Below are 24,226 nucleotides of genomic sequence, written 5' to 3' on the forward strand. Positions count from 1 at the left end.
CAGGAAGAAAATCAGAAAAGCCACAAATGGATGGAGCTTAAACAAAATGCTATTGAACAACAATTGAGTCAAAGAAGAAATCAAATGAGAAATCAAGAATATCTGGAGACAAATGAAAATGAAACTACGACAGGCCAAAGTCTATGTGATACAGCAAAAGCGGTTTTAAGAGGGAAGTTTATATCAATACAGGCCTACCTCAACAAAGAAGAAAAATCCCAAATAAACAGTCTAACAGTGCACCTAAAGGAACTGGAAAAAGAAGAACAAAGCCCAAAATCAGTAGAAGGAAGGAAGTAATAAAAATCAGAGCAGAAATAAATGAAATAGAGACTAAAAAAAACCAGGAAAAAAAATCAATGAAACTCAGCGCTGATTCTTTGAAAAGATAAACAACATCGACGAACCTTTAGCTAGACTCACCAAGAAAAAAAGAGAAGGCTCAGATAAATAAAATCAGAAATCAAAGAGGAGAAATTACAACAGATACCTCAGAAATACAAAAGATTATAAAAGAATACTATGAAAAGCTATACGCTAACAAACTGGATAATCTAGAAGAAATAGATAAATTCTTAGACTAATACAACCTTCCAAAACTGAATCAAGAAGAAGTAGAGAATGTGAATAGACCGATCACCAGTAAGGAGATTGAAACAGTTATCAAAAACCTCCCAAAAGATAAAAGTCCAGGACCAGACGGCTTCCCTGGTGAATTATACCAAACATTCAAAGACTTAATCCTATCCTTCTCAAACTCTTCCAAAAAATTGAAGAAGAGAGGAAGCTTCCAAATTCATTTTACGAAGTCAACATCATCCTGATACCAAAAGCAGACAAGGACAACACAAAAGAAGAAAATTACAGGCTCATATCACTGATGAACATCGATGCAAAAATCCTCAACAAAATACTAGCAAATCAACTACAACAATACATTAAAAATTTCATACACCATGATCAAGTGGGATTTATTCCAGGGATGCAGGGATGGTTCAACATCTGCAAATCTATTAACGTGATACACCACATTAACAAAAATGAAAAATAAAAATCCCATGATCATCTCAATAGATGCAGAGACAGCGTTTGACAAGATATAGCATCCATTTATGATAAAAACTCTAAATAAATTGGGTATAGAAGGAAAGTACCTCAACATAATAAAGCTGATATATGACAAACCCACAGCTAATATCATTCTCAATGGAGAAAAACTGAAAGCTATCCCTCTAAGAACAGAAACCAGACAAGGATGCCCACTGTCACCACTCTTATTTAACATAGTATTGGAAGTCCTAGCCAGAGCAATCAGGAAAGAAAACGAAATAAACAGCGGTCAGATTGGAAAGGAAGAAGTGAAACTGTCACTAGCTGCAGATGACATGATTTTATATATAGAAGACCCTTAAGAACCCACCAAAAACTTCTCGAACTAATAAACAAATACGGCAAAGTTTCAGGATGCAAAATCAACATACAAAAATCAGTTGCGTTTCTATACACTAACAAGGAAGTGGCAGAAAGAGAAATTAAGAATATAATCCCATTTACAGTTGCAACAAAAAAGAATAAAATATCTAGGAATAAACTTAACCAAGGAGGTGAAAGGTTTGTACACTGAAAACTATAAAACATTGTTGAAAGAAATTGAAGAAGATGTAAAGAAATGGAAGGCTATTCCATGCTCTTGGATTGGAAGAATAAACATAGTTAAAATGTCCATACTTCCTAAAGTAATCTACAGATTCAGTGCAATCCCAATCAAATTTCCAACAACATTTTTCACAGAAATAGAACAAAGAATCCTACAATTTATATGGAACAACAAAAGACGCAGAATAGCCAAAGGAACCCTGAGAAAAAAGAACAAAGCTGGAGGCGTCACACTCCCTGATTTCAAAATATACTACAAAGCTATAGTAACCAAAACAGCATGGTATGGCATAAAAACAGACACACAGATCAATGGAACAGAATCCAGAGTCCAGGAGTCCAGAAATCAACCCACACATCTATGGACAGCTAATTTTTGACAGGGGAGCCAAGAGCATACAATGGAGAAAGTAGAGTCTCTTCAATAAATGGTGTTGGGAAACCTGGACAGCCACATGCCCAAGAATGAAAGTAGACCATTACCTTACACCATGCACAAAAATCAACTCAAAATGGATTTAAGACTTGAATATAAGACCTGAAACCACGAAACTTCTAGTAGAAAACATAGGCAGTACACTCTTTGACATCGGTCTTAGCAGCATATTTTCAAATACCATGCCTGACTGGGCAAGAGAAACAATATAAAAAATAAACAAATGGGACTACATCAAACTAAAAAGCTTCTGCACAGCAAAGGAAGCCATCAAGAAAAGGAAAAGACAGCCTAACAATTGGGAGAAGATGTTTGTAAACCATATATCAAAAAAGGGGTGAATATCCAAAATATACAAAGAACTCATACATCTCAACAACAAAAAAACCAAAAACCCAGTTCAAAAATGTGCAAAAGATCTGAATGGAGATTTCTCCAAAGAAGATATACGGATGGCCAACAGGCACATGAAAAGATGTTCAACATCACTATCAGAGAAATGCAAATCAAAGCTATAATGAGATATCACCTCACTCTTGTCAGAATGGCTATAATTAACAAGACTGGAAACAATAAGTGTTGGAGAGGATGTAGAGAGAAGGGAACCCTCATACACTGCTGGTGGGAGTGCAAACTGGTGCAGTCACTATGGAAAACAGTATGGAGATGGCTCAAAAAATTAAGACTAGACCTACCATATGATCCAGCTATTCCACTCTTGGGTATTTATCCAAAGAACGTCAAAACGTGAATGCGTAAAGATACATGCACTCCTATGTTCACTGTAGGCTTATTCACAATAGCCAAGACTTGGAAGCAACTTAGGTGCCCGTCAAGGGATGAATGGATGAAGAAGATGTGGTATATATACACAAGGGAATACTACTCAGCCATAAAAAAGGATGAAATCTGGCTAATTGTGACAACAAGGATGGACCTTGAGGGTATTGCTGCTGAGAGTAAAAAGTCAGAGGGAGAAAGTCAAACATTGTATGATCTCACTCACAAATAGAAGATAAAAACAACAAAAGACAATCCCATAGCAACAGAGATTGGATTGGTGGTTACCAGAGGGGAAAGGGGGAGAGAAGAGGTTGAAAGGCATGATTAGGCACATGTGTGGTGATGGTAATTAGTCTTTTGGTGGTCAGCATGATATAATCTACATAGGAATTGAAATATAACGATATACACCTGAAATTTATATACTGTTATAAACCAAAGTTACTGCAATTAAAAAAAACAATAATAAAAAAGAAGAAGAAAAGAAGCTGTTGTCTTTTAAATTTTACTTTTAATTCCTGTTGTGATGTGAGGGAAGAAGAGGTCACTAGCATTCGTGTTAAGTTTTGAATTTTCTCAATCTGCACTTTTTGAAGCAAATCTTTTTCTTCCAAAAGTTGGGCCAATTGGTCTTTTTCCATTGCCTGGGCCCGAGTCTCTAAAGAAACCTAAAGAATGTAATATTGGGTTACATTAATAAATGTAGGTAGGTTTTAAAACCTTGAAAGTATAGTTTAAAAAAATATAAATTTGTATGTGAGTTTTGAGAATTTTTCTTTTCTTTTTTTTTTGCTGAGGAAGATTCACCTTGAGCTAACATCTGTACCTATCTTTCTCTTTCTGCTTGAAAGGGATTTGCCCTGAGCTAACATCTGTGCCTATCTTCCTCCATTTTGTACATGGGACAACAGGACAGCATGGCCGCCAAGTGGTGTAGGTCTGCGGATGGCAACTGAACCCGGGCTGCCAAAGTGGAGTGCAACAAACTTAACCACTAGGCCACAGGGCTGGCCTGAGAATTTTAATTTTATTGAAATAAAATATGCCCTACCTGCAGAACACCAATATGCAGTTACCATAATCAATAATTTCTCAAACTTATAATAGGGTAAAATATACATTTCTCCTCATGTCACTATTCTATATGCCATGTATAAGATTATATCAATGCTGTTAAAGCAATTCTATTAATTGACTAAAAATATATAAATAGGCAGAGAAATCATAAAGCAGAGACTTGAATACCTATAGCAAAGGAAGAGAGATCCTTCTAAGACCGCCATTTGACATTTTAGGTCATTTTTAAAAAGATCAGTAAAATGTAAGTTTTTTACAGACTGGGGACCATGATGGTTTAAACAAACAAATGGTAATGACAAGCAATTATGCTATCTTATTAGATTGCTATCTTAGGGCTAGAAGAGGAATTCAAGATAATGTAAAATGAAACAAAGTAGTTTTAAACACTATTCATCGTCTCTCTTTTTAACCTAATTCTCTGTATTTGTGACAGTTTTTATCTCTTAAAAAAACGTATCTCTACTTGGCCCATTTGAAAATCTCAAATTTTGCCCTTTGGAAATGAAAAACAAAATCTAAAATAATTTCAAGAAACCAAATCTTGCAGTTTATAGTAAAGTTTTTACGGGTTGATTTCTCCTTAGTTAAAAACTACTTGTTTTAAATTTAGATTGTAGAACTCAGATATTGAGGATTTAAGAGTCTCTGGGCATGTAGGCAGATCTCAATTCTAAATCCATCTCTATTCTTTACTGAAATACACAGTTCATACATACCTCCTCTAATTGTTTTTTAAGATCCATTATTTCTTTTCTATATCTTTTCAGGAGAGCTTCATCACTAGACACCTCATTGACATAAGGAGTATTCTTCATATATTTAGCAGTGCTGGCAAACTGGGAAAAAATACAAGAGTGTTAAACGTTGACACCAAAAGATTAGTTTAATTAATATTTAGGTTTCTTGTAATTTTCTTTTGTAAAGAAACATCAGTAAAAGCTTCCCAGGTGGCTTACAGCTTCTGAACACACAGCATTCTACGTCCCTGTAACAATGTCCATAACTTACCTTTGCCACTAGTCTTCAGGAGGGTCAGAGAAATATCTTGAAGACAGATGCCAACAGAGAGCCTACACACCCTGGCTCACTGGAATCCATCTACTCCTCAAAGTCCAGGGCAAATGCTCCCTCTGCGCTGAAGCTTCACTTCCAGTCAAAAGCACCTCTCCTTCCTTTGAACTCTGTCCTACTTATTAGCCACTTAACTTTTAATCCAAGGAAATCACGCTGGAAGACAGGTCTTATCTTCACTATAAGACTATAAATTCTGTGAAGCCAGGAACGCTATCTCCTACCTTTGTTTCTCTGACAGAACCTTGATCCAGCGCTCAATAGCTACTTAAAGTGATGTTTCTTAGAGCATGAGTGTCAAAAGTAACTTTAACTGGGTACGTGAGGGTGCCCATTAAATAACACTGAACCCTTCATTGAGACAGCTATTCTACTGACAGTTCTCATTCTTCTTTTCTTTTGAAAACAGAAAATACAGGCCTTAGGCTCAGAGCAAAGGCAGGCAACAATTTGTTAGCAGGAACTTAAGAATTATTTTGTTATAAACACGCACACCCATTTTTTGGGTCACCTTCTGTTTGTTCCAAGTGATAACCAGTTTTTCATTTATGGGACTGATAGAAAGTTTCCTTTTATAATAAGTTAAATTTAAAAAGTGAGTTATTTAAGAAAAAATCAAGTCAATTTCAATAAAATATTGTTGGATGTGGCAAAAATTGGGGAGGCAGGATATGAATGATTGAAGTTTGGGAAGATTAAGGAATGCTATTTAGTAGACACACCAATTTTATTTTAACAGGTATGTTATGTCAATTACAAAAAATTACACCTAATTTTAGTAGCTAATTTTTCCTTCTGAAAGATGATTTCCCCCATATTGATTCGAGATAAAAATCAAACTCACCTGGAGAGTAGTCAGGGTTTCATCCAAAGACACTGGAGTAATTGTGCAGATAATGCGTGTTTTTGCATTTCCTCCCAAGGAATTCTGGAGAATTCGTGTTAATTTGCTATCTCGATAATTTATGAAACCACTTAGTGAGAGATGAGTTTGGGGAGAAAAAGAGTAAAACTTTTTATATAACAAAAGTGGTTTATTTTTAACGCAGAACCTTAAATTTGCTACAGTTTAAAAAATTCATTCTTTACTGGTTACTTGAGGCAGAGCAAAACTACTAACTAGAAAATATTTAAAATATAAAGTAAATTTAGTAGGTCACGGTCATACATATAAGAAGCAACGCATGCTCATAGAATCACAGAAGCTTTTGAACATACAGGGGTATCAGTACATTTATTTGAGTGTCACTGAAATATCATAATTTTCAACCTAATGAAAAACGTAAGCATTAATAGGTAAATGTACAATGGGACAAACTTACCCAACTTGTCCATCACTAAGTTTCTTGATCACTTGTCCCAAAATAAATAAGCTACGATTTATATTACAGCCTTCCTTGAGTCGCACACCTGCATTTATTAAATAAATAAGAAAACAAATTGGCCCCTGTACTAGATGATGAACTTATTTATCAGTAATTTATGGGAGAAATTAGAAATTGCAGGGTCAGATGCTACAGTCTGTGCTTCAAATTAGATCTGCGCCCACCTTTCCTCCCACTGCTGACAGGCGCCCTTCCCTTCCTCCCACCCATCACGTGAAGCAGAAAGGCTCTCACCCAAGAGAAACAGCTCGAAAAAGACGACTAAGAAAAGAATAAGAATGCAGGAAAGCCCATGTCTGCACCACGTCCTAAAAGAGCTCCTCGAACTCCTCAATTCAAATCTATTTTTCCAAACCTCCAATACAGGCAACTAATGACGTGCAACCAAGTTAGTTCCTAGAGGTTCACAACCAAAAGTCCTTATTTTTAAACTGTTAATATGCTCACATGTCTTAAACGGAAGTCTACTGAAAAAGGTTTCTCTCACTTTATTCTCCTTTCAACCAGTTCCTATCGCTCTAACCAAGAACTATTATTAGTTTATTCTTCTAGAGATTTTTAGAAATACAAGTTCATACGTATTAATTTTTCCCCTTTCTTCTTTACATAAATAGTAACATACTTTACACACTATTTTGCACTTTGCTTTTTTCACTTGGCAATATATCATCTATCTTATTGGTAAACATTGGTCTTTTTCACTCTTTTTTACAGCATAGAATTCCATTGTATGGATGTATCAGAATTTATTTACCTAGCACCCTGCTGAGGGACATGCAGGTGTTCAATCTGCCATGTACACAAAAAATACTGCAACAAATCCTTCTGAACAGCAGTTATTGCACAGGTGCGTTATTCAGCTATTGCTGGAATACTGCTGTTTAACAAGCCAGCTTAAAGCAACAGGCATTTATTTCTTGTTCACAGGTCTGAGGATCCACTGGTGTGGTGGGTACAGGCCACACTCAGCTGAGTGTCTCTATGTCAGGCTGCAGGAAACTAACACAGAGAGAGGCCTGACATCTTTATGGTTCTGAAACTTCCCATCTAAGTATGCGTTTTCATTTGTCTCAGTGTTTGGTTACCTCTTTCAGGTCTGTTTTAATGTTTTCCTTATTTTGGTCTTATACAATTTTTGTTGAGTTTCTTCCTAGGTATTATGCCTTTTAAGTCATTATTGCAAAGGGGGTCTTTTCGTACATTAAATATTCCAACCGGCTGTTGTGTTAGGAGGTGCTCATGTCTATAGATTAATTTTGTATCCTGCCACTTTTCTGAATTTCCTTACTGATTATGGTGTTCATGGGACTCTCAGGAGCTTTCCAACTATAAATCCTGTCAACGACAGAGTTTCATCTTTTTAACTAACGCTACAGCAGCACAAAGCAGATAATAAGCCAGATAAGGAAGCTGCTTTTTCTGTTAAAGACTTTTATCACAAAATTATCATCATTACTTTATTAGTCTCTAAAATGCATGGTGGCACTTTTACTCTGTTAAAGAACAGGAGGACTTTCAGACCAAAATATTTCATGAGTTTTCATTACCTTCAGCACCTGTTTGAGCAGCTCTTTCACTGCCTGCAAGATCAACCAAATTCTGCAGGAGATGAAAATAAACCTTTAGGAAGTGTAACTTGAAATAATAAAATCCAAAGTACTGGAAGAACATTTTTAACCCATGGTTTATCTGAACACCCCATCTGTTTCCTTGTTTCTCACCTCACTATTTAAGCCTTCCCTTGTCTGAGTCAAACTGAGCTCAACATCTTGTTCCTTCTTTATAATACCTCCTCCATAATGCTGCCAGAATAGGTTCACTTTCCTACACAAAGTTCGAAATCTTACCATGGTGAATACGATTCTTTATAATCCGGCACTTGTGTTGCTCTAGCCTCATTTCTGTCCATCAGTTACTCTTAACTCTGGCTGAACTACGGACTATGCCCTCCACACCATGAACAGCTACCCTTTGCCATTCCCTGTGTTTCGCTGATTCTGATGTTCTAGTCTGCCCCTACTCTTCCTTCACGACCAAAGGCAACTGCCACCTTCCCAGTGTAGCTTTGTCAACTTGATCCTTCCTTCCCTATACCGTGAATGAATTGACCTTTCAACGGTGTACCCAGAGGTCTTTATAGATATGACTGGTTATTATAGCACTTACTGTGTTGAGCTAGTTATTTGCGTCTCTGACCACACTGTAGCATCTTTAAAACCATGGGCCTCTCTTCCATTTCACAAATATTGTTGGAAAGAACTGACTGCCTGTCGTGCTGCAGGCAGCACGTTAGGTGCTAGGGATATGGCAGCGCAACAGGCAAATGAGGACCCTGCTCTCAGCTTATGTTCTGCACAGGGTGGGACTCGGGGAGGAGGAAGTTAGTGAGAGGAGAGAAAAAGACAAACAAATAAGAAACATAGCATGTTAAGCGTAATACAGACAATTTAAACAGAGTGTTAGAAGTGGGAAGAGGAAAGGACAGGACAGGCTCTTTGGGCAGGATGGCAGGGGAAGTCCCCCAATTCAGCTAAGATCTGGAAGGACGGAGAAGAGGGAGCCAGCCCTGCAAAGACCAAGGGAACCATACTCCAGATTAAAGAACAACCAGCACACCAGTCACAAAGCAGAAATGAGCTTGGTGTGTTCAAGAAATGGAAAGGGCAGTGTGGCAGAGTTGGTGAAGGAGAGATGGGACAAGATAGGGTACAGAAGTGGGTTTTTGGGATGCAATGGGAAGCCATTGGACGGCTTTGACAAGAGTGACATGCTTGACTGAACTTCCTCAAGGGTCACCTGGGCCCCTGGGGGGCAAACAGATTGGAGAGGGGCAAGACCGTAGCCAGGAGCCCAGTTAGGAGGCTGGGGCAGGAATGTGAATGGAGACAAGGCGGCCTGGACTAGGGAGGTTGCCATGGAGACAGTAAGTATGGAGGGATGTCTTCTTTACTCTTTTAATCTCAGAGCCCAGTCCTGGGCTCAGAACACTGTAAAGCCTCCGCAAATATTCTTAATGCATTAAAAGAAAGTCAAAGATTTAAATTATTTGTCTCTGTGGAGACCTCCAGTGATGAGCAGGTGATTACACACTTCTGCTTTGGAGTCCTGTCTCAGATACTTCTTTCTTTAAAACATTCAAAGAAGTCTCACCTTTCCTGTGTAGTATCTACCACAGATGGCCTAGATACATAATAAAGGGGTGAAGTGGTGGTGAAGGCAGCATGAACTTAGGTATAAAGATGGGAATAAGCATTAGTGTTCAAAGATACCAAGTGGCCCAACCTATCCTTAAGAGAGGAGCGCACATGGAGCAGAAGGACGTCAAGTTAGACTGGTTAAGAGTGGCCAGATCTTGTCCAAGGAAGTGACACGACACAAGCTTAGTGACATCAGAAATCTGCATAACAGACTGAAGAAGCAAAACCAGGTCATGGGGGCCAGGTCCAGGGGAATGATACAGTAATTCAAGAGATGAGGACTTGAGTATGACACCCATGGAATGCTAAAGGGTAGCATCAATAAAAAACGGGGATGACGGGACAAAAGAGAAGGCAGAAAAAGATGAGGTGAAACTGACTTGGGTTTCCAGCCTAGGTGACCAGGATAACACTGATAATACTGGAAAAAGGAATATTCACCATGGTAGGAAGAAATAACTTGGTTTTAGACACACTAAAATTTGAGATATCAGTGAGACACACCATTATAACAATCTTTAGGAAGATATGAATTAGAACTCAGAGCTCTAGACAAAATAAATATATGGCTGTCATCAAAAGACAAATGTGAACCAAATGTCAGAGGGCAACGGGGAAGTAAGAAAGGCCACAGAACACGCCTGAGTTTTTGTTAGAAAGGTAGGGAAAAGAAGCCACAGAAGGGAACAGAGACGGAGCAGAGCTAAGAGAACCTGGATATTATTCTCCCAGAAAGGCCAGGAGACACTCAGAGACTCCCTCCAAAGAGCCAGAAAATGACTCTGGGGAAGACTTCTTTCCAAGAAGATACTTAGAGTGAGCGGGAGGCTGGAGGGCTGGACTTGATGATATCTAAGGTCGCCAGATAATAGAACATCAAAGAACACAAGAAAAGTCACCAAATGGATCACTGAATATGTCAAGAGTATTAAAGCTACATTATTAAGAGAAAAGTTAAAAATTGCAGTGAAATATCACAGGCCAGGTTTGGAAAACAAAACAGAAGTTAGGTTTTGTGGGGTTTTTTATTGTTAAACTGAAGAAAGAATAGGCTATTATAATAGACATTATACTGTGTAGTAAAATAACTGGGGTGAACTAGAATTAGATACTTGAGTGATTTTTCAAAATCTCAAAGTGAATAAACATATTATAGATTTACTCGTTTTTTCCCTGAAGTTTTCAAATAAAATAATCTTTATTTTTTAAAGATTGGCATCTGAGCTAACATCTGTTACCAATCTTCCCCCCCACTTCTTCTTTTCCCCAAAGCCCCCCAGCACACAGTTGTATATTCTAGTTGTAGTAGGTCCTTCTGGCTGTGCTATGTGGGACACCACCTCAGCGTGGCCTGATGAGCGGTGCTGGGTCCGCACCCAGGATCCAAAGTGGCGAAACCCCAGGCCTCCAAAGCAGCATGAGAACTCAACCTCTTGGCCACGGGGCCAGCTCCCAAACAGAATAATCTTAAATCGTATCCCACATCAAGCTAAAGAATTTAGGTCCTGAAGACAGAGAATAAAGTAATAATGGTAAGGAATAGGAAGGAAGCACAAAAACAGAGAGAATTGATACAGCGCAGCAAGAAGGAAATGGGAGGTTTACTTATGTGGTAAGGAGTGTTTGCATAATGCTTATGTTCACTCATTCAACAAACAGGTATTGAATATAAACTACATACGATGTGTTGGGGCTATAAAGATGAATTAGACATTACTCTTCCCTTCAAGCGATTTACAGTCTAAAACATTGTGCTCATGGACGGGGTGGGTGGAGCAAAATGGCGGGGTGAGGTGACCTGGGACTCTCTCCCCTCCAAACTACAACAAAGGACTGAAAAAAAACTGAATTTCAGCTAATAAACCTAATGCCAGGAGATCAGAGACCTAGAGTATCAAAAAGACGGAGGACAGAGACCCTGCTGCTGGCCTCAGAGGAGCTGGAACAGGGTAGGAGAGAACTTCGCTCCCTCCCCTAGAGTCTGGGATCACTGCCACAGGTGAGGGAAGGAGTGGGGGAGGGGCCACGTGACCGGGGGATTGCCCAGGACTCCTGCCGCCGGTATAGTGGAAACCCGCTGATGGGGGAAAGCTTCCGTGTGTGGGGACCCTATAAACCCAGGGCCTCAGGAGACCAGAAAACAGAACTGATCCAAATCCAGATCGGCGAGCCAGAAAAACAGCCCCTCCCCCTGGCAAACAATGCTGGGTGCTGCCATCTTGTCCGAAGGCGGAGAGCTCAAAACACGCGGCTCTCAACCCCCATATAGTGGCAACAGGCTGTAACTGCAACTCAATTCTACCACCATGTGAAAAAACCGCTCCTCTACCATCCAGCAATTTATAAAAGCTCCAGACCAGAAGGAAAACAATAAAAACACAGAATTAAGTCCTGAGAACTTAGAAATAGGTAAACTAAGTGAAAATGAGTTCAGAGCAGCTATAATCAAAAAACCCAATGAGATAGAGAGAAAGATAGAGAAACAAGCCAACGAGTTCTGGAGTTACTTCACAAAAGAGATTGAAATTATAAAGAAGAATCAAACAGAATAACTAGAGATGAAAAACACAATGGACCAGATAAAACAGAATACGGACTCCCTGAATGCCTGTGTAGACACCAGAGAGGAGCAAATTAGCATAATTGAAGATATACAGGCCGAATGGCTCCAGACAGAGGAAGAAAGAGAACTAAGAGTTAAAAAAATGAGGAAAATCTCTGAGAGATAGCGGATTCAATGAGAAGAAAGAATTTATGGATAATAGGAATTCCCAAGAACGTGGAAAAGGAAAATGGAGCAGAAAGTGTTCTTAATGAAATTATAGAAGAGAACTACCCAAATCTAGGGATTGAGGGAGAAATGTGTGTAGAGGAAGCTTTCAGATCTCCTAGATTTGTCAATGTGAAAAGACCTACTGCAAGGCATATAGTAGTACAAATGGCAAAAATGAAAGACAAAGAAAGAATACTCAGGGCAGCAAGACAGAAGTAAATAACCTACAAAGGAACTCCTATCAGACTTTCAGCAGATTTCTCTGCAGAAAATTTACAAGCTAGGAGAGAATGGAGTGACATATTCAAAACTTTAAAAGATAAAAATCTTTAGCCAAGAATACTCTATCCAGCAAGAATATCCTTCAGATGTGAGGGAGAAATTAAATCTTTTCCAGACAAACAAAAGTTAAGGGAATTTGTAACCAAAAGTCCTCCACTACAAGAAATCCTCAAGAAGGCTCTCATACCTGAAAAAAGAAAAAAGGGAGAAAGGGGACACAATCCACAGAGTAGGGAGACAGATAAATAGAACCAGAATAGGATAGCAAATATTCACCTATAGCATTAGGACAAAGGTAAGGAAACTACCAAAGCAAAGTGGATCTTATCACTCTAACTACAAACTCATAACACGAGTTGGAATAAGAAATGAAAATAACGGGGCTGGCCCTATGGCCAAGTGGTTAAGTTCGCGCGCTCTGCTGCAGGCGGCCCAGTGTTTTGTTGGTTCAAATTCTGGGCGCAGACATGACACTACTCATCAAATCACGCTGAGGCAGCGTCCCACATGCCACAACTAGAAGGACCCACAACGAAGAATATACAACTATGTACTGGGGGGCTTTGGGGAGAAAAAGGAAAAAAATAAAATCTTAAAAAAAAAAGAAATGAAAATAATAATTTAGGAGGGGAAGAGCAAAGGGACTAAATTAGTCTAGGCCAAGTAAGTAAGAGACCACCAGAGAATAGACTATATTATACACGAGATTCAAAATACAAACTTCAGGGTAGACACTAAACTAAAAAACACAACAAAGCCACAAAACATAAATAAGGAAAAAGCTAAGAAACCCAGCATAAGAAAGTGCAGTATTAAATGGGTAGGCTAAAGCACACAGGAAGACAAACACAGGAAAACCAGATAACGAGCAACAGATTGACAGCATTAAGTCCACATGAATCAATAATCACTCTCAATGTAAATGGACTGAACTCTCCAATAAAAAGACACAGAGTGGCAAAATGAATTAAAGAACAAGATCCAACAATTTGTTGCCTCCAGGAAACACACCTCAGCCTCAAGGACAAACACAGGTTCAGAGTGAAAGGGTGGAGGACAATACTTCAAGCTAATAGCAAGCAAAAAAAAACCAGGTGTTGCAATTCCTATATCAGACAAAGCAGATTTCAAAATAAGACAGGTAAAGAGAGACACAGAGGGACAATATATAATGATCAAAGGGACACTTCATGAAGAAGAAATAACACTTATAAATATCTATGCACCCAACACAGGAGCACCAAGATTCATAAAGCAACTATTAACAGACCTAAAGGAAGATGTTAAAAACAACACAATAATAGTAGGGGACCTCAACACCCCACTCACATCAATGGACAGATCATCCAGACAGAAAATCAACAAGGAAATAGTGGAGCTAAATGAAAAAACAATTGGGCTTAATAGACATATATAGATCACTTCATCCTAAAACAGCAGAATACACATTCTTCTCAAGTGCAAATGGAATATTCTCAAGGATAGACCATATGTTGCCAAACAAGGCAAGCCTCTACAAATTTAAAAAAAATTGAAATAATAACAAGCATCTTCTCCGATCATAATGCTATAAGGCTAGAAATTAATTAGAAGAAAAAAGCTGAGAAAGGCACAAAGATGTGGAGCCTAAACAATACACTACTGAACAAGCAATGGATCGTTGAAGAAATTAAAGAAGAAAAAATACCTAGAAACAAATGAAAATGATAACATGCCATACAAACTCATATGGGATACAGCAAAAGCTGTGTTAAGAGGAAAATTCACTGCAATACAGGCACATCTTAACAAACAAGAAAAATCCCAAATAAGCAATCTTAAACTACACCTAACTGAACTAGAGAAAGAAGAACAAACAAAGCCCAAAGTCAGCAGAAGGAGAGAAATAATAAAAATCAGAGCAGAAATAAATACTATTGAAACAAAAAAGGCAGTAGAAAGGATCAACGAAACAAAGAGTTGGTTCTTTGAGAAGATAAATAAAATTGACAAACCCCTAGCCAGACTTACAAATAAAAAACGGGAGAAAGCTCAAATAAACAAAAGCAGAAATGAAAGAGGAGAAATAACAACAGACTCTGCAGAAATACAACGGATTATAAGAGAATACTATGAAAAACTCTATGCTAACAGAATGGATAACCTAGAGGAAATGGATAAATTCTTAGACTCCTACAATCTCCCAAAGCTCACTCAAGAAGAAGCAGACAATTTGAACAGACCAATCACAAGGCAAGAGATTGAAACAGCAATCAAAAACATCCCAAAGAATAAAACCCCAGGACCAGATGGCTTTCCTGGGGAATTCTACCAAACTTTCAGAGAGGATTTAATACCTATCCTTTTCAAGCTATTCCAAAAAATTAGGGAGGATGGAACACTTCCTAACACATTCTATGAGGCCAATATCACGCTGATACCAAAGCCTGACAAGGACACCACGAAAAAAGAGAACTGCAGGCCAATATCACTGATGAACATAGATGCAAAAATTCTAAACAAAATTTTGGCAACCCGAATTCAGCAATTCATCAAAAGGATCATACATCATGATCAGGTGGGATTCATACCAGGGACACAGGGATGGTTCAACATCCGCAAATCAATCAACGTGATACACCACATCAACAAACTGAGGAATAAAAACCACATGATCATCTCAATAGATGCAGAGAAGGCATTTGACAAGATCCAACAGCCATTTATGATAAAAACTCTGAACAAAATGGGCATAGAAGGGAACTATCTCAACATAATAAAGGCCATATATGACAAACCCACAGCCAACATCATACTCAATGGGCAAAAACTGAGCACCATCCCCATGAAAACAGGACAAGACATGTATCATCACTTATTTAACACAGTACTGTACACACTTATTTAACACAGTACTGGAAGTCCTGGCCAGAGCAATCAGGCAAGACAAAGGAATAAAAGGAATCCAAATAGGGAGGGAAGAAGTGAAACTCTCGCTGTTTGCAGATGACATGATCTTATATATAGAAAACCCCAAAGAATCCATTGGAAAACTCTTAGAAGTAATCAACAACTACAGCAAAGTTGCAGGGTATAAAACCAATTTGCATAAATCAGTAGCATTTCCATATTCTAACAACGAACTAACAGAAAAAGAACTCAAGAACACAATACCATTCACAAAAGCAACAAAAAGAATAAAATACCTTAGGGTAAATTTAACTAAGGAAGTGAAGGACCTATATAATGAAAATTACAAGGCCTTTTTGAGAGAATTGGATGACGACATAAGGAGATGGAAAGACATTCCATGTACATGGATTGGAAGAATAAACATCGTTAGAATGTCCGTTCTACCTAAAGCAATCTACAGATTCAACACCATCCCAATCAGAATCCCAATGACATTCTTTACAGAATTAGAACAAAGAATCCTAAAATTTATATGGGGCAACAAAAGACCCCAAATTGCTCAAGCAATCCTGAGAAAAAAGAACAAAACGGGAGGCATTACAATCCCTGACTTCAAAACTTACCACAAAGCTACAGTAATCAAAACAGCATGGTACTGGTACAAAAACAGGTGCACAGATCAATGGAACAGAATTGAAAGCCCAGAAATAAAACCATACACCTATGGACAGCTTATCTTCGACAAAGGAGCAGAGTGCATACAATGGAGAAAAGAAAGTCTTTTCAACAAATGGTGCTGGGAAAACTGGAAAGCCATATGTAAAAGAATGAAAATTGACCATTCTTTTTCACCATTCACCAAAATAAACTCAAAATGGATCAAAGACCTAAAGGTGACACCTGAAACCAGAAGGCTTCTGGAAGAAAACGTAGGCAGTACGCTCTTTGACATCAGTATTAAAAGGATCTTTTCGGACACCATGTCTACTCAGAGAAGGGAAACAATAGAAAGAATAAACAAATGGGACTTCATTAGACTAAAGAGCTTCTTCAAGGCAAATGAAAACAGGATTGAAACAAAAAAACAACCCACTAACTGGGAAAAAATATTTGCAAGTCATATACCTGACAAAGGCTTAATATCCATAATATATAAAGAACTCTCACAACTCAACAACAAAAAAATCAAACAACCCGATCAAAAAATGGGCTGGAGACATGAACAGACATTTCTCCAAAGAAGATATACGGATGGCCAATAGGCACATGAAAAGATGCTCATCATCACTGATCATCAGGGAAATGCAAATCAAAGCTACACTAAGATATCACCTTACACCCATTAGAATGACAAAAATATCTAAATCTAATATTAACAAATGTTGGAGAAGTTGTGGAGAGAATGGAACCCTCATACACTGCTGGTGGGAATGCAAACTAGTGCAGCCACTATGGAAAACAGTATGGAGATTCCTCAAAAAATTAAAAATAGAACTACCATACGATCCAGCCATTCCACTACTGGATATCTATCCAAAGAGCTTGAAGTCAGCAATTCCAAAAGTCCTATGCACCCCAATGTTCACTGCAGCATTATTTACAATAGCCAAGATATGGAAGCAACCTAAGTGCCCATCAACAGATGAATGGATAAAGAAGATGTGGTATATATATATACAATGGAATACTACTCAGATGCAAAACAGAACAAAATCATCCCATTTGCAACAACATGGATGGACCTTGAGGGAATTATGTTAAGTGAAATAAGCCAGTTAGAGAAGGATAATCTCTGATTCACTCCACTCACATGAGGAATTTAAAAATGTAGACAAAGAGACCAGATTAGTGGCCACCAGGGGAAAGGTGGGGTGGGGGGTGGGCACAAAGGGTGAAGTGGTGCACCTACAACACGAATGACAAACAGTAATGTACAACTGAAATTTCACAAGATTGTAACCTATCATTAACTCAATAAAAAATAAATAAATAAATAAATAAATTCAACCCACCATTTGGGAGAAAAATTGCAATTAAGGGGGAACAAAAAGTCCCAGTATCTACGGACTGTTAAAATTAAATGATAAGAAAGACCACAATGGTTTCTCCTGTTGCAATAAATTCTTCAGATCTGTAGAATGCCGCAAACCCCCTCAATTCATTTTAATTTGCTTTCACTGACACGCATGTCCAACAGAACAGTAAGAAAAAAGAAAAAGAAAGAAAGAAACTACCTTGGGGGAAAAATAAAGTTTATTGGAAGAAACACTCCATTTGAAAACAAAAAGAAACTCTGGGTGAATCAGCATATGATCCAACACAACTTGGAGGATGCATGGGAAGGCCTGTGCTGTAAACCAAAGAGAGTGCCATCTACAGAATGCATACTTTGAATACATCGTCAACAGTGGCAACATTTCCATCGGTTAAATAAATGTAATTTTTTTTCATTAAAAAAATAAAAACCATAAAACATTGTGCTCATAATATAAAACGTATTTTTTTATTGTACTTAAGAACGAACTTGAATATGTGATTTATTTTTTAACCATCCCATCTAGGTTTCTGTTGATCTCACAAGTCTCAATTCTACTGGCTGAGACTAAGTTAAAAAAAAATCACCAAATTCCAAGATTACTTTAAGTTTTAAATGTAGATTGGAAAAAAAAACCCAAATCCTCTTTTGTTACTGGTTAGGAAAGGCCTCAACTCCTACAACCATTACATCTAAATTTTAGGAGATGGCAGCCATAACATAACAGGAAGAAAGACCCCCGAATTTTTCCTATATTTTAACTAGTTATCTCATGCTACCGATAAGAATAAACTACCAATTTATAGATGTTTTTCCCTATTTAGTTAACAGTTCTTATGAAACCAAACATCCAGCAGCTGAATTAAATTTTGCTTTGGCCCATAGAGTACATTAGCAGGGTTTACCAATACTCACCAAATGGGACACCTTGACAGATCCTTCACAATTAGAGGGTTCACCTTTCTCTCTACTTTCCAAAATCTAGACAGAAAAGGCAACTTGTAGAAAAATTAGTGTCTTCTTAATTGGAAAGACCAAGTAGAGAGAGAATTACCCACCATCCTAAAAATGGTATGAGAACGACTGCTCCTTTGATTCATCTTTGTGATTCCATAGTGTCTGTTCTCTGTAAAAATGAGTCATATTTCAGCGGCATATATTAAAATCCAAAGAAAAACATTAACTTTTACTGTAGCTTAAAAGTGAAAAGTGTGATTTGAAGCCTAAATACATTCAAGTGAATAGTTTTTACTATTCTACAAGTGTTTTGAGGAAATACAGCATAAAGTCTTACTTTCTCCCTTTGTGATCCACTTCAAAGCCATTTCTGGTGTATAAACAACTTCTTCTGTGAGATCAGCCACATATACATTCCTCTGAAACAAGGTTAATGATGGGAAGAGTAGAGAAATAGAAGTCACTTAAAAGTGTGCATCTCAAGAGAAGGTGCAAACTATTACAGAATTAATTTGTAGAAGTTAAAAGTAGAAAATGGAGAATATTACTCTGTATAAAAATAAGAAGTAAATCTATGATATTTACAATTTATATCCTATACCAAAGCACACCAAATTCTAACCTGATACTTCCATCTTGTTCTTTTGAGGCCCTTACACAAAAATATTACAACTGTCAACATTTCAAAATGATACACATCACTTAAAAGATGATCTCATAAACATTTAAGAAAGAAAACAAAAAACAAATCACAGAAACAGGAGACATTTTAAAAAATAATGGAAAGTAAAGGTTAATGTTCATGAACTATAATCCCAATAAGTAACTGTATTGTTTGAGCCACTGTTACTCACATTGAAGTCTTCCCGAATTATCAAAGGCTTCATTTTTTGAGTGTCACAGAGTAAGTCTGTAATGGTTTCATTGTATATCTCCATGTAGGACACACGTAAGAGAAATTCCCTATCAGGAAACTAGGGGAAAACATATGTAAAAACATCAGAGATCACCCAGTTATGAAAACCTAATACTGAATGTTGATGTGCTCATAATAAACATTAAAATATTCTTTGAGAAGTTATCTTTGTAAAACAAACAAAAAAAATCCTATGGTTCTATATTGACAAAAGTAAACACAAAAATATAAAAGCATTGGGGCTGGCCCCGTGGCTGAGTGGTTAAGTTCGCGTGCTCCGCTGCAGGCGGCCCAGTGTTTCGTTAGTTCGAATCCTGGGCGCGGACATGGCACTGCTCATCAGACCACGCTGAGGCAGCATCCCACATGCCACAACTAGAAGAACCCACAACGAAGAATACACAACTATGTACCGGGGGGCTTTGGGGAGAAAAAGGAAAAAATAAAATCTTTAAAAAAAAAAAAGAAATATAAAAGCATTGTTTCAGAAATAATGAAAAGTATGGCATCATAAAATTCGAAGAAGAGGGTGCCCAGTCCAACTCTCTAAGCTTAAAATAAAACCCTACAAACAGATGTTCAAATAAGAACATTAAAAATCATTAAAACAGTAAGGAAAAAACAAATTGAAAACCCGCCTTAACTGATTAGGTTGCCTATCCTGGTCTTCTCACCACATCTACCCTCTCCTGCTCCTGAACGATCACGGACAGCTCCTCAAAGGCAGGGTTAAGATTTCTTGTTCCTCAATGCCTGCTTTGTGACAGGAGCAGCACTGCTTCAGGATTCAAGGGAAAGAATGAAAGGACTCTAAGCTCTAAAGCAAGGCTGTGGGGAAAGCAAATGTACGCTATGCCTTTCTTCCTTCCCCGTGGATAATCGAAAGAGAACTGTAAACCTGCTTCCTTCCACCATGACAAGAGGTGACTGCTTTTACCCGTATGTACCGGAAATTTGGCTATTTACCTTCTTAATTTTTTGGAAAATGTCATGAATTGCCCTGGGTATTACTCCCAAATAATCTTTTGAACCCATCATGGTATATGTTTTTCCTGAAGCAGTCTGCCCATAGGCAAATACAGTACCTGGGGACACAAAAACACACACACACAAAGATTGAAAAAGCATCGAGAGTATGTAAAACTATCAATACTGTTGAACACACACCCAAGACTAAATAAAACGTTTCTGCAGTGGATACAAACCATTGTAGCCTTGTATGGCAGAATCTATGATTGGTACTGCGATTTCCTCATACACATTTTTAGTAGATTCATCACTGTCAAAGACACGATCTAAAAAAAAAACCACACAAGTTAAACTAAACAAATCAACTGTGTTTTCACTTTGAATTAGTAGCTGCCCAAAGAAATAAAATTGTCAGGATATGGTATGATAAAATATTTAACTCACAATATTTTCTTCAACTTATTGGTCCTCTGAAAATACACTTCTCTATAAAGTAAAATGTGCTGGTTCTCACACAAAAAAACACAAGTCAGCTATCTTATGTGCTTTCAAGAGGCAGTGAGGCATAGTGGCTGAACCTGGGGATCTGGAATCAGACTGCCTGCAAATCCTGGTTCTGTCACTTACAAGCTATGTGACCTCGGGCAACGTGGATGATGTCTCTGTGCCTCACTTCCCTAACCTGTAAAGTGAATATATATTATCTTCCTTAGAGAATTACTGTGAACATATGGTTAATACTTAGGAAATGCAAACTATTACTATTCTTTGAGAAATTTTAGTGTTTATAACATATCTAGCAAGAAGGCCTGGCTCAAACTAAACCAAGAAACACAGACAATTGGAAGAAAAGCACCGAGCCAAGCTGAAGTGTTACAGAGAACAGCTGGTTGGCTGGCTGCTGAGGGCTGGGGTTAGGTAGCACTTGCCATGATGAATCCACCAGTCCAGGATGTGGTCTCTCCTTTGTTGGTGCATCAAAAATGGACCACTCTCTCAGTGATGGGCTCACATTAGAAAGCCCCCAAGAAATGGATTTGTCAGTCAGGAGGGAAATGTATCAACTGTCTTGAGAAATTCAGTGCTCACACGGCTTGCACCATGACCAACATCTGCACTTGCAGGTAGAACCCTATGGGAAACCAAAGTGCCATCTGAATGCTGCCAGGGGTCAGGAGTTCAGGGCAAGGAGAGATGGCAGGATGATTCAAATCTTAATACCAGCTGCTTCAGACAGGTAGGTGAGTCCAAACCCCTTGTGAGCATACACAGCTACTGAGAACCTGCAGCACTTGAGTCAGAATGCCTGTGTATCCCTTGTTCTTGGTTTTATCATCTCTGGAACATACTGTTCTACCTTTTAAAAATTTATGTTGATACTATCAAATAGTCCTTTACCAGGAATCATTTTCTATTCTATACATCTTTACTCTAAAGGCTTAGATATTGGCTTTCTAGCATAACACTAAGTCAACAACCTAATCACTCTCACTCCTAAGGTTGTTGAGGGGACCTTACTGTGCTTTGTGGTGCCTACGTGGCAGCATGGCAGTGTGGCTGGAACACAGATCTGACTCCTCCATTTGCTGGCTGTGTGATTTGCGTTTCAGTTCCTCATTAAAATGGGAAGGTACCTATCACATGGGCTTGTTAGGAGGATTAAATGAGTTAATATATATGAGGTGCTTAGAACAGTGTCCGGCACATGGTCAGCACTATACAGAATGTGCTAAATCAATACACAAATCAGCCTGGCCAACCTTGAGGGCCTCCAAGTCCTTTTGCCCTAGCTAGCTCTCGCTCATCCTACAGGTGCCAGGTACCTAAGCTAGTTAGATCCCCTGCTAGAAACTCCCACAAAGCCATGTCATCATAAGTGTAATTAGTAGTCTAAAGTCTTTCTTCCCACCATATGACAAGCTCCACAAAAGGGGCAGTAGGTACCCACTGTATTCTAGCCAAGAAGGAATATCTTCACTATTTATTCTTTAAAGAGTTTTCTTGAAAATAATTGTGGAAAGAATATACCTAACTGAAAGATCTTAAAGATGACTTGACATTAAGCAACATATTTTGGGCTTACGGAGTCTTAGGCCACAAATACACTAATGAATAAGAGGAAAAATGTTAGTTTCAGTCATAAGGCATTATGACTATAACTGTGTTTTAAACATCAATTCATTATCTTACTTATCATAAAGGATGGATGAGCAATTTTTCAAATCTTCCACTGAAGCAGTTTACAGACGGCTTAGTCTTATCTTTAATGTCAAATCCAGTATTCTGGATAAGCCTTTTGTACTCTTAAAAGGAAAAGGATAATATGTTTACTTTTGATGCTATTATAAGCTTACCAAAATTGAAGGATTTACTTCCATCAACTTGATAAATAGCATTATTGTCAGTTTTCCAGTAAACTTGCGTATCTTCTCCAAGAGCTTCTTCTCTAAAAGAATAAAAACAGTGCATTTTATAACTAGTTTTGAAGTCTGTTATATGAAAGATAATTTAAAAGATTTCGTCTTCTGAAGAATATTTTAAAGGATGGTAATGACCTATACTATAATTGGGAGAAATGTGGAAAGTCCACCTTTAAGGGGTCACCACTTTTCAATGGGGCTTCCCTGACCTCCTGCCCTCTCACCGGAGCGTCCCTGGGAAGGTCTTCACGCCCTTCCCCCACCCAGCACTGTATGCTGAAAAGATACATTCAAACGCAACTCCGATTATCCTTCTTGCTTAACATCTTTCAAAACCATCCGAAATCCTCAACACACGGCACGTGAGACTTCGATCATGTTTATTTCTCTCTTCAACCTTTGCTTCCTCTGACTTCCTATATACACCCTAACTCAAGACAAATCAACTATCTGAAGGTTCCCCCAAGAGAAGAGATTTAATCCCTCTGTGCCTGGAATACCCCGACTTCCGTTTCCATCAAGTAACGTAACTATTCTTTCTCCCTGAAAAGTGTCAGGACTTTCCTGACACCAGCCCTGTCCGTCTCCCACGCCGTCATCTCGCTGTGGGGCTAATGACCCCTCCGGCACACTCCCCACCTGCCCGTCACAGCACCTGTCACAGTGTCGTGATGGTTTTGTTCCGGAGCTGTCTTCTAACGCATTAGATAATGAGCTCCTAGACAAGAGGGAAGTCCTCGTCTTGATATTCCCCTTTATTTAACACAGTAACATTTAACACATATTTCTCAAATGCAAAAATGTGTTAGTATTCTGAGGGAGGGGCAGAGACTAGAGAAGCAAACAGACATCATTTCTTGCCCTTCCTGCTCTCTCTATAGGGTTCATGACCTCTGTGTCTCCTCCTCTAGAATGTAAGATCCACGGGGCAACGACGGTAGTGTCTACACTGTACCAAAAGGAAAGAATTCCAAATGGGCGAATATCAGGCTCGCAGCGTCCTGAACGCTGAGCCAGCCGCCGCCGGAGCGAAGCCTGGGCGCAGCGAGCAGCCTGGGCCTCGCGCCCCGGGACACCGGGCGGCCGGGCCAGCGGCCAGCGCGCAGGGAGCCGGCTGCGCAGCGTCGAGAGAAGCCCCGGCCGGCCCGTCTCTCGCCCGGGCCGGGACCGCGCACCAAGGGCGAGCGGCCGAGCTGCCGACGGCCTACCTGCTGTTGAGCGGCCTCAGGCGCACGCACACGGCCACCGCCGCCTCCTCCGCCATCCCGCCGAGCGCCGGCCGGCTCGACGCCCGCACCGCCTTAAAGGTCAAAATTTCCGCGACGCCGCGTCTGATTGGGCGGCGGCCCCGTGGCGTCACGCGTCGTCCCCTGC

The 24,226-nt window shown here is 39.0% G+C and overlaps 1 protein-coding gene across 1 annotated transcript in view; it reads right to left on the minus strand.

The window, feature by feature from the left end:
• Positions 1–24,123, minus strand: part of LOC139044085 (centromere-associated protein E-like) — a 79,525-nt gene extending 55,402 nt beyond the window's left edge. Inside the window, exons 1-13 of the mRNA XM_070503658.1 lie at positions 24,061–24,123; positions 22,787–22,878; positions 20,669–20,758; positions 20,430–20,548; positions 19,402–19,521; positions 18,885–18,966; positions 18,649–18,716; positions 18,506–18,571; positions 7,959–8,010; positions 6,349–6,436; positions 5,871–6,000; positions 4,672–4,791; positions 3,385–3,543 (exon numbers count right to left, since the gene is read on the minus strand). Of these exons, the coding sequence (XP_070359759.1) occupies positions 3,385–3,543; positions 4,672–4,791; positions 5,871–6,000; positions 6,349–6,436; positions 7,959–8,010; positions 18,506–18,571; positions 18,649–18,716; positions 18,885–18,966; positions 19,402–19,521; positions 20,430–20,548; positions 20,669–20,758; positions 22,787–22,878; positions 24,061–24,116 (1,242 nt within the window). The 5' untranslated portion in view covers positions 24,117–24,123. The remainder of the gene's footprint in view (positions 1–3,384; positions 3,544–4,671; positions 4,792–5,870; positions 6,001–6,348; positions 6,437–7,958; positions 8,011–18,505; positions 18,572–18,648; positions 18,717–18,884; positions 18,967–19,401; positions 19,522–20,429; positions 20,549–20,668; positions 20,759–22,786; positions 22,879–24,060) is intronic.
• Positions 24,124–24,226: the final 103 nt, after the last annotated feature.

Source organism: Equus asinus, unplaced genomic scaffold, assembly GCF_041296235.1.
Source record: "Equus asinus isolate D_3611 breed Donkey unplaced genomic scaffold, EquAss-T2T_v2 contig_585, whole genome shotgun sequence".
Taxonomy (NCBI): Eukaryota; Metazoa; Chordata; class Mammalia; order Perissodactyla; family Equidae; genus Equus; species Equus asinus.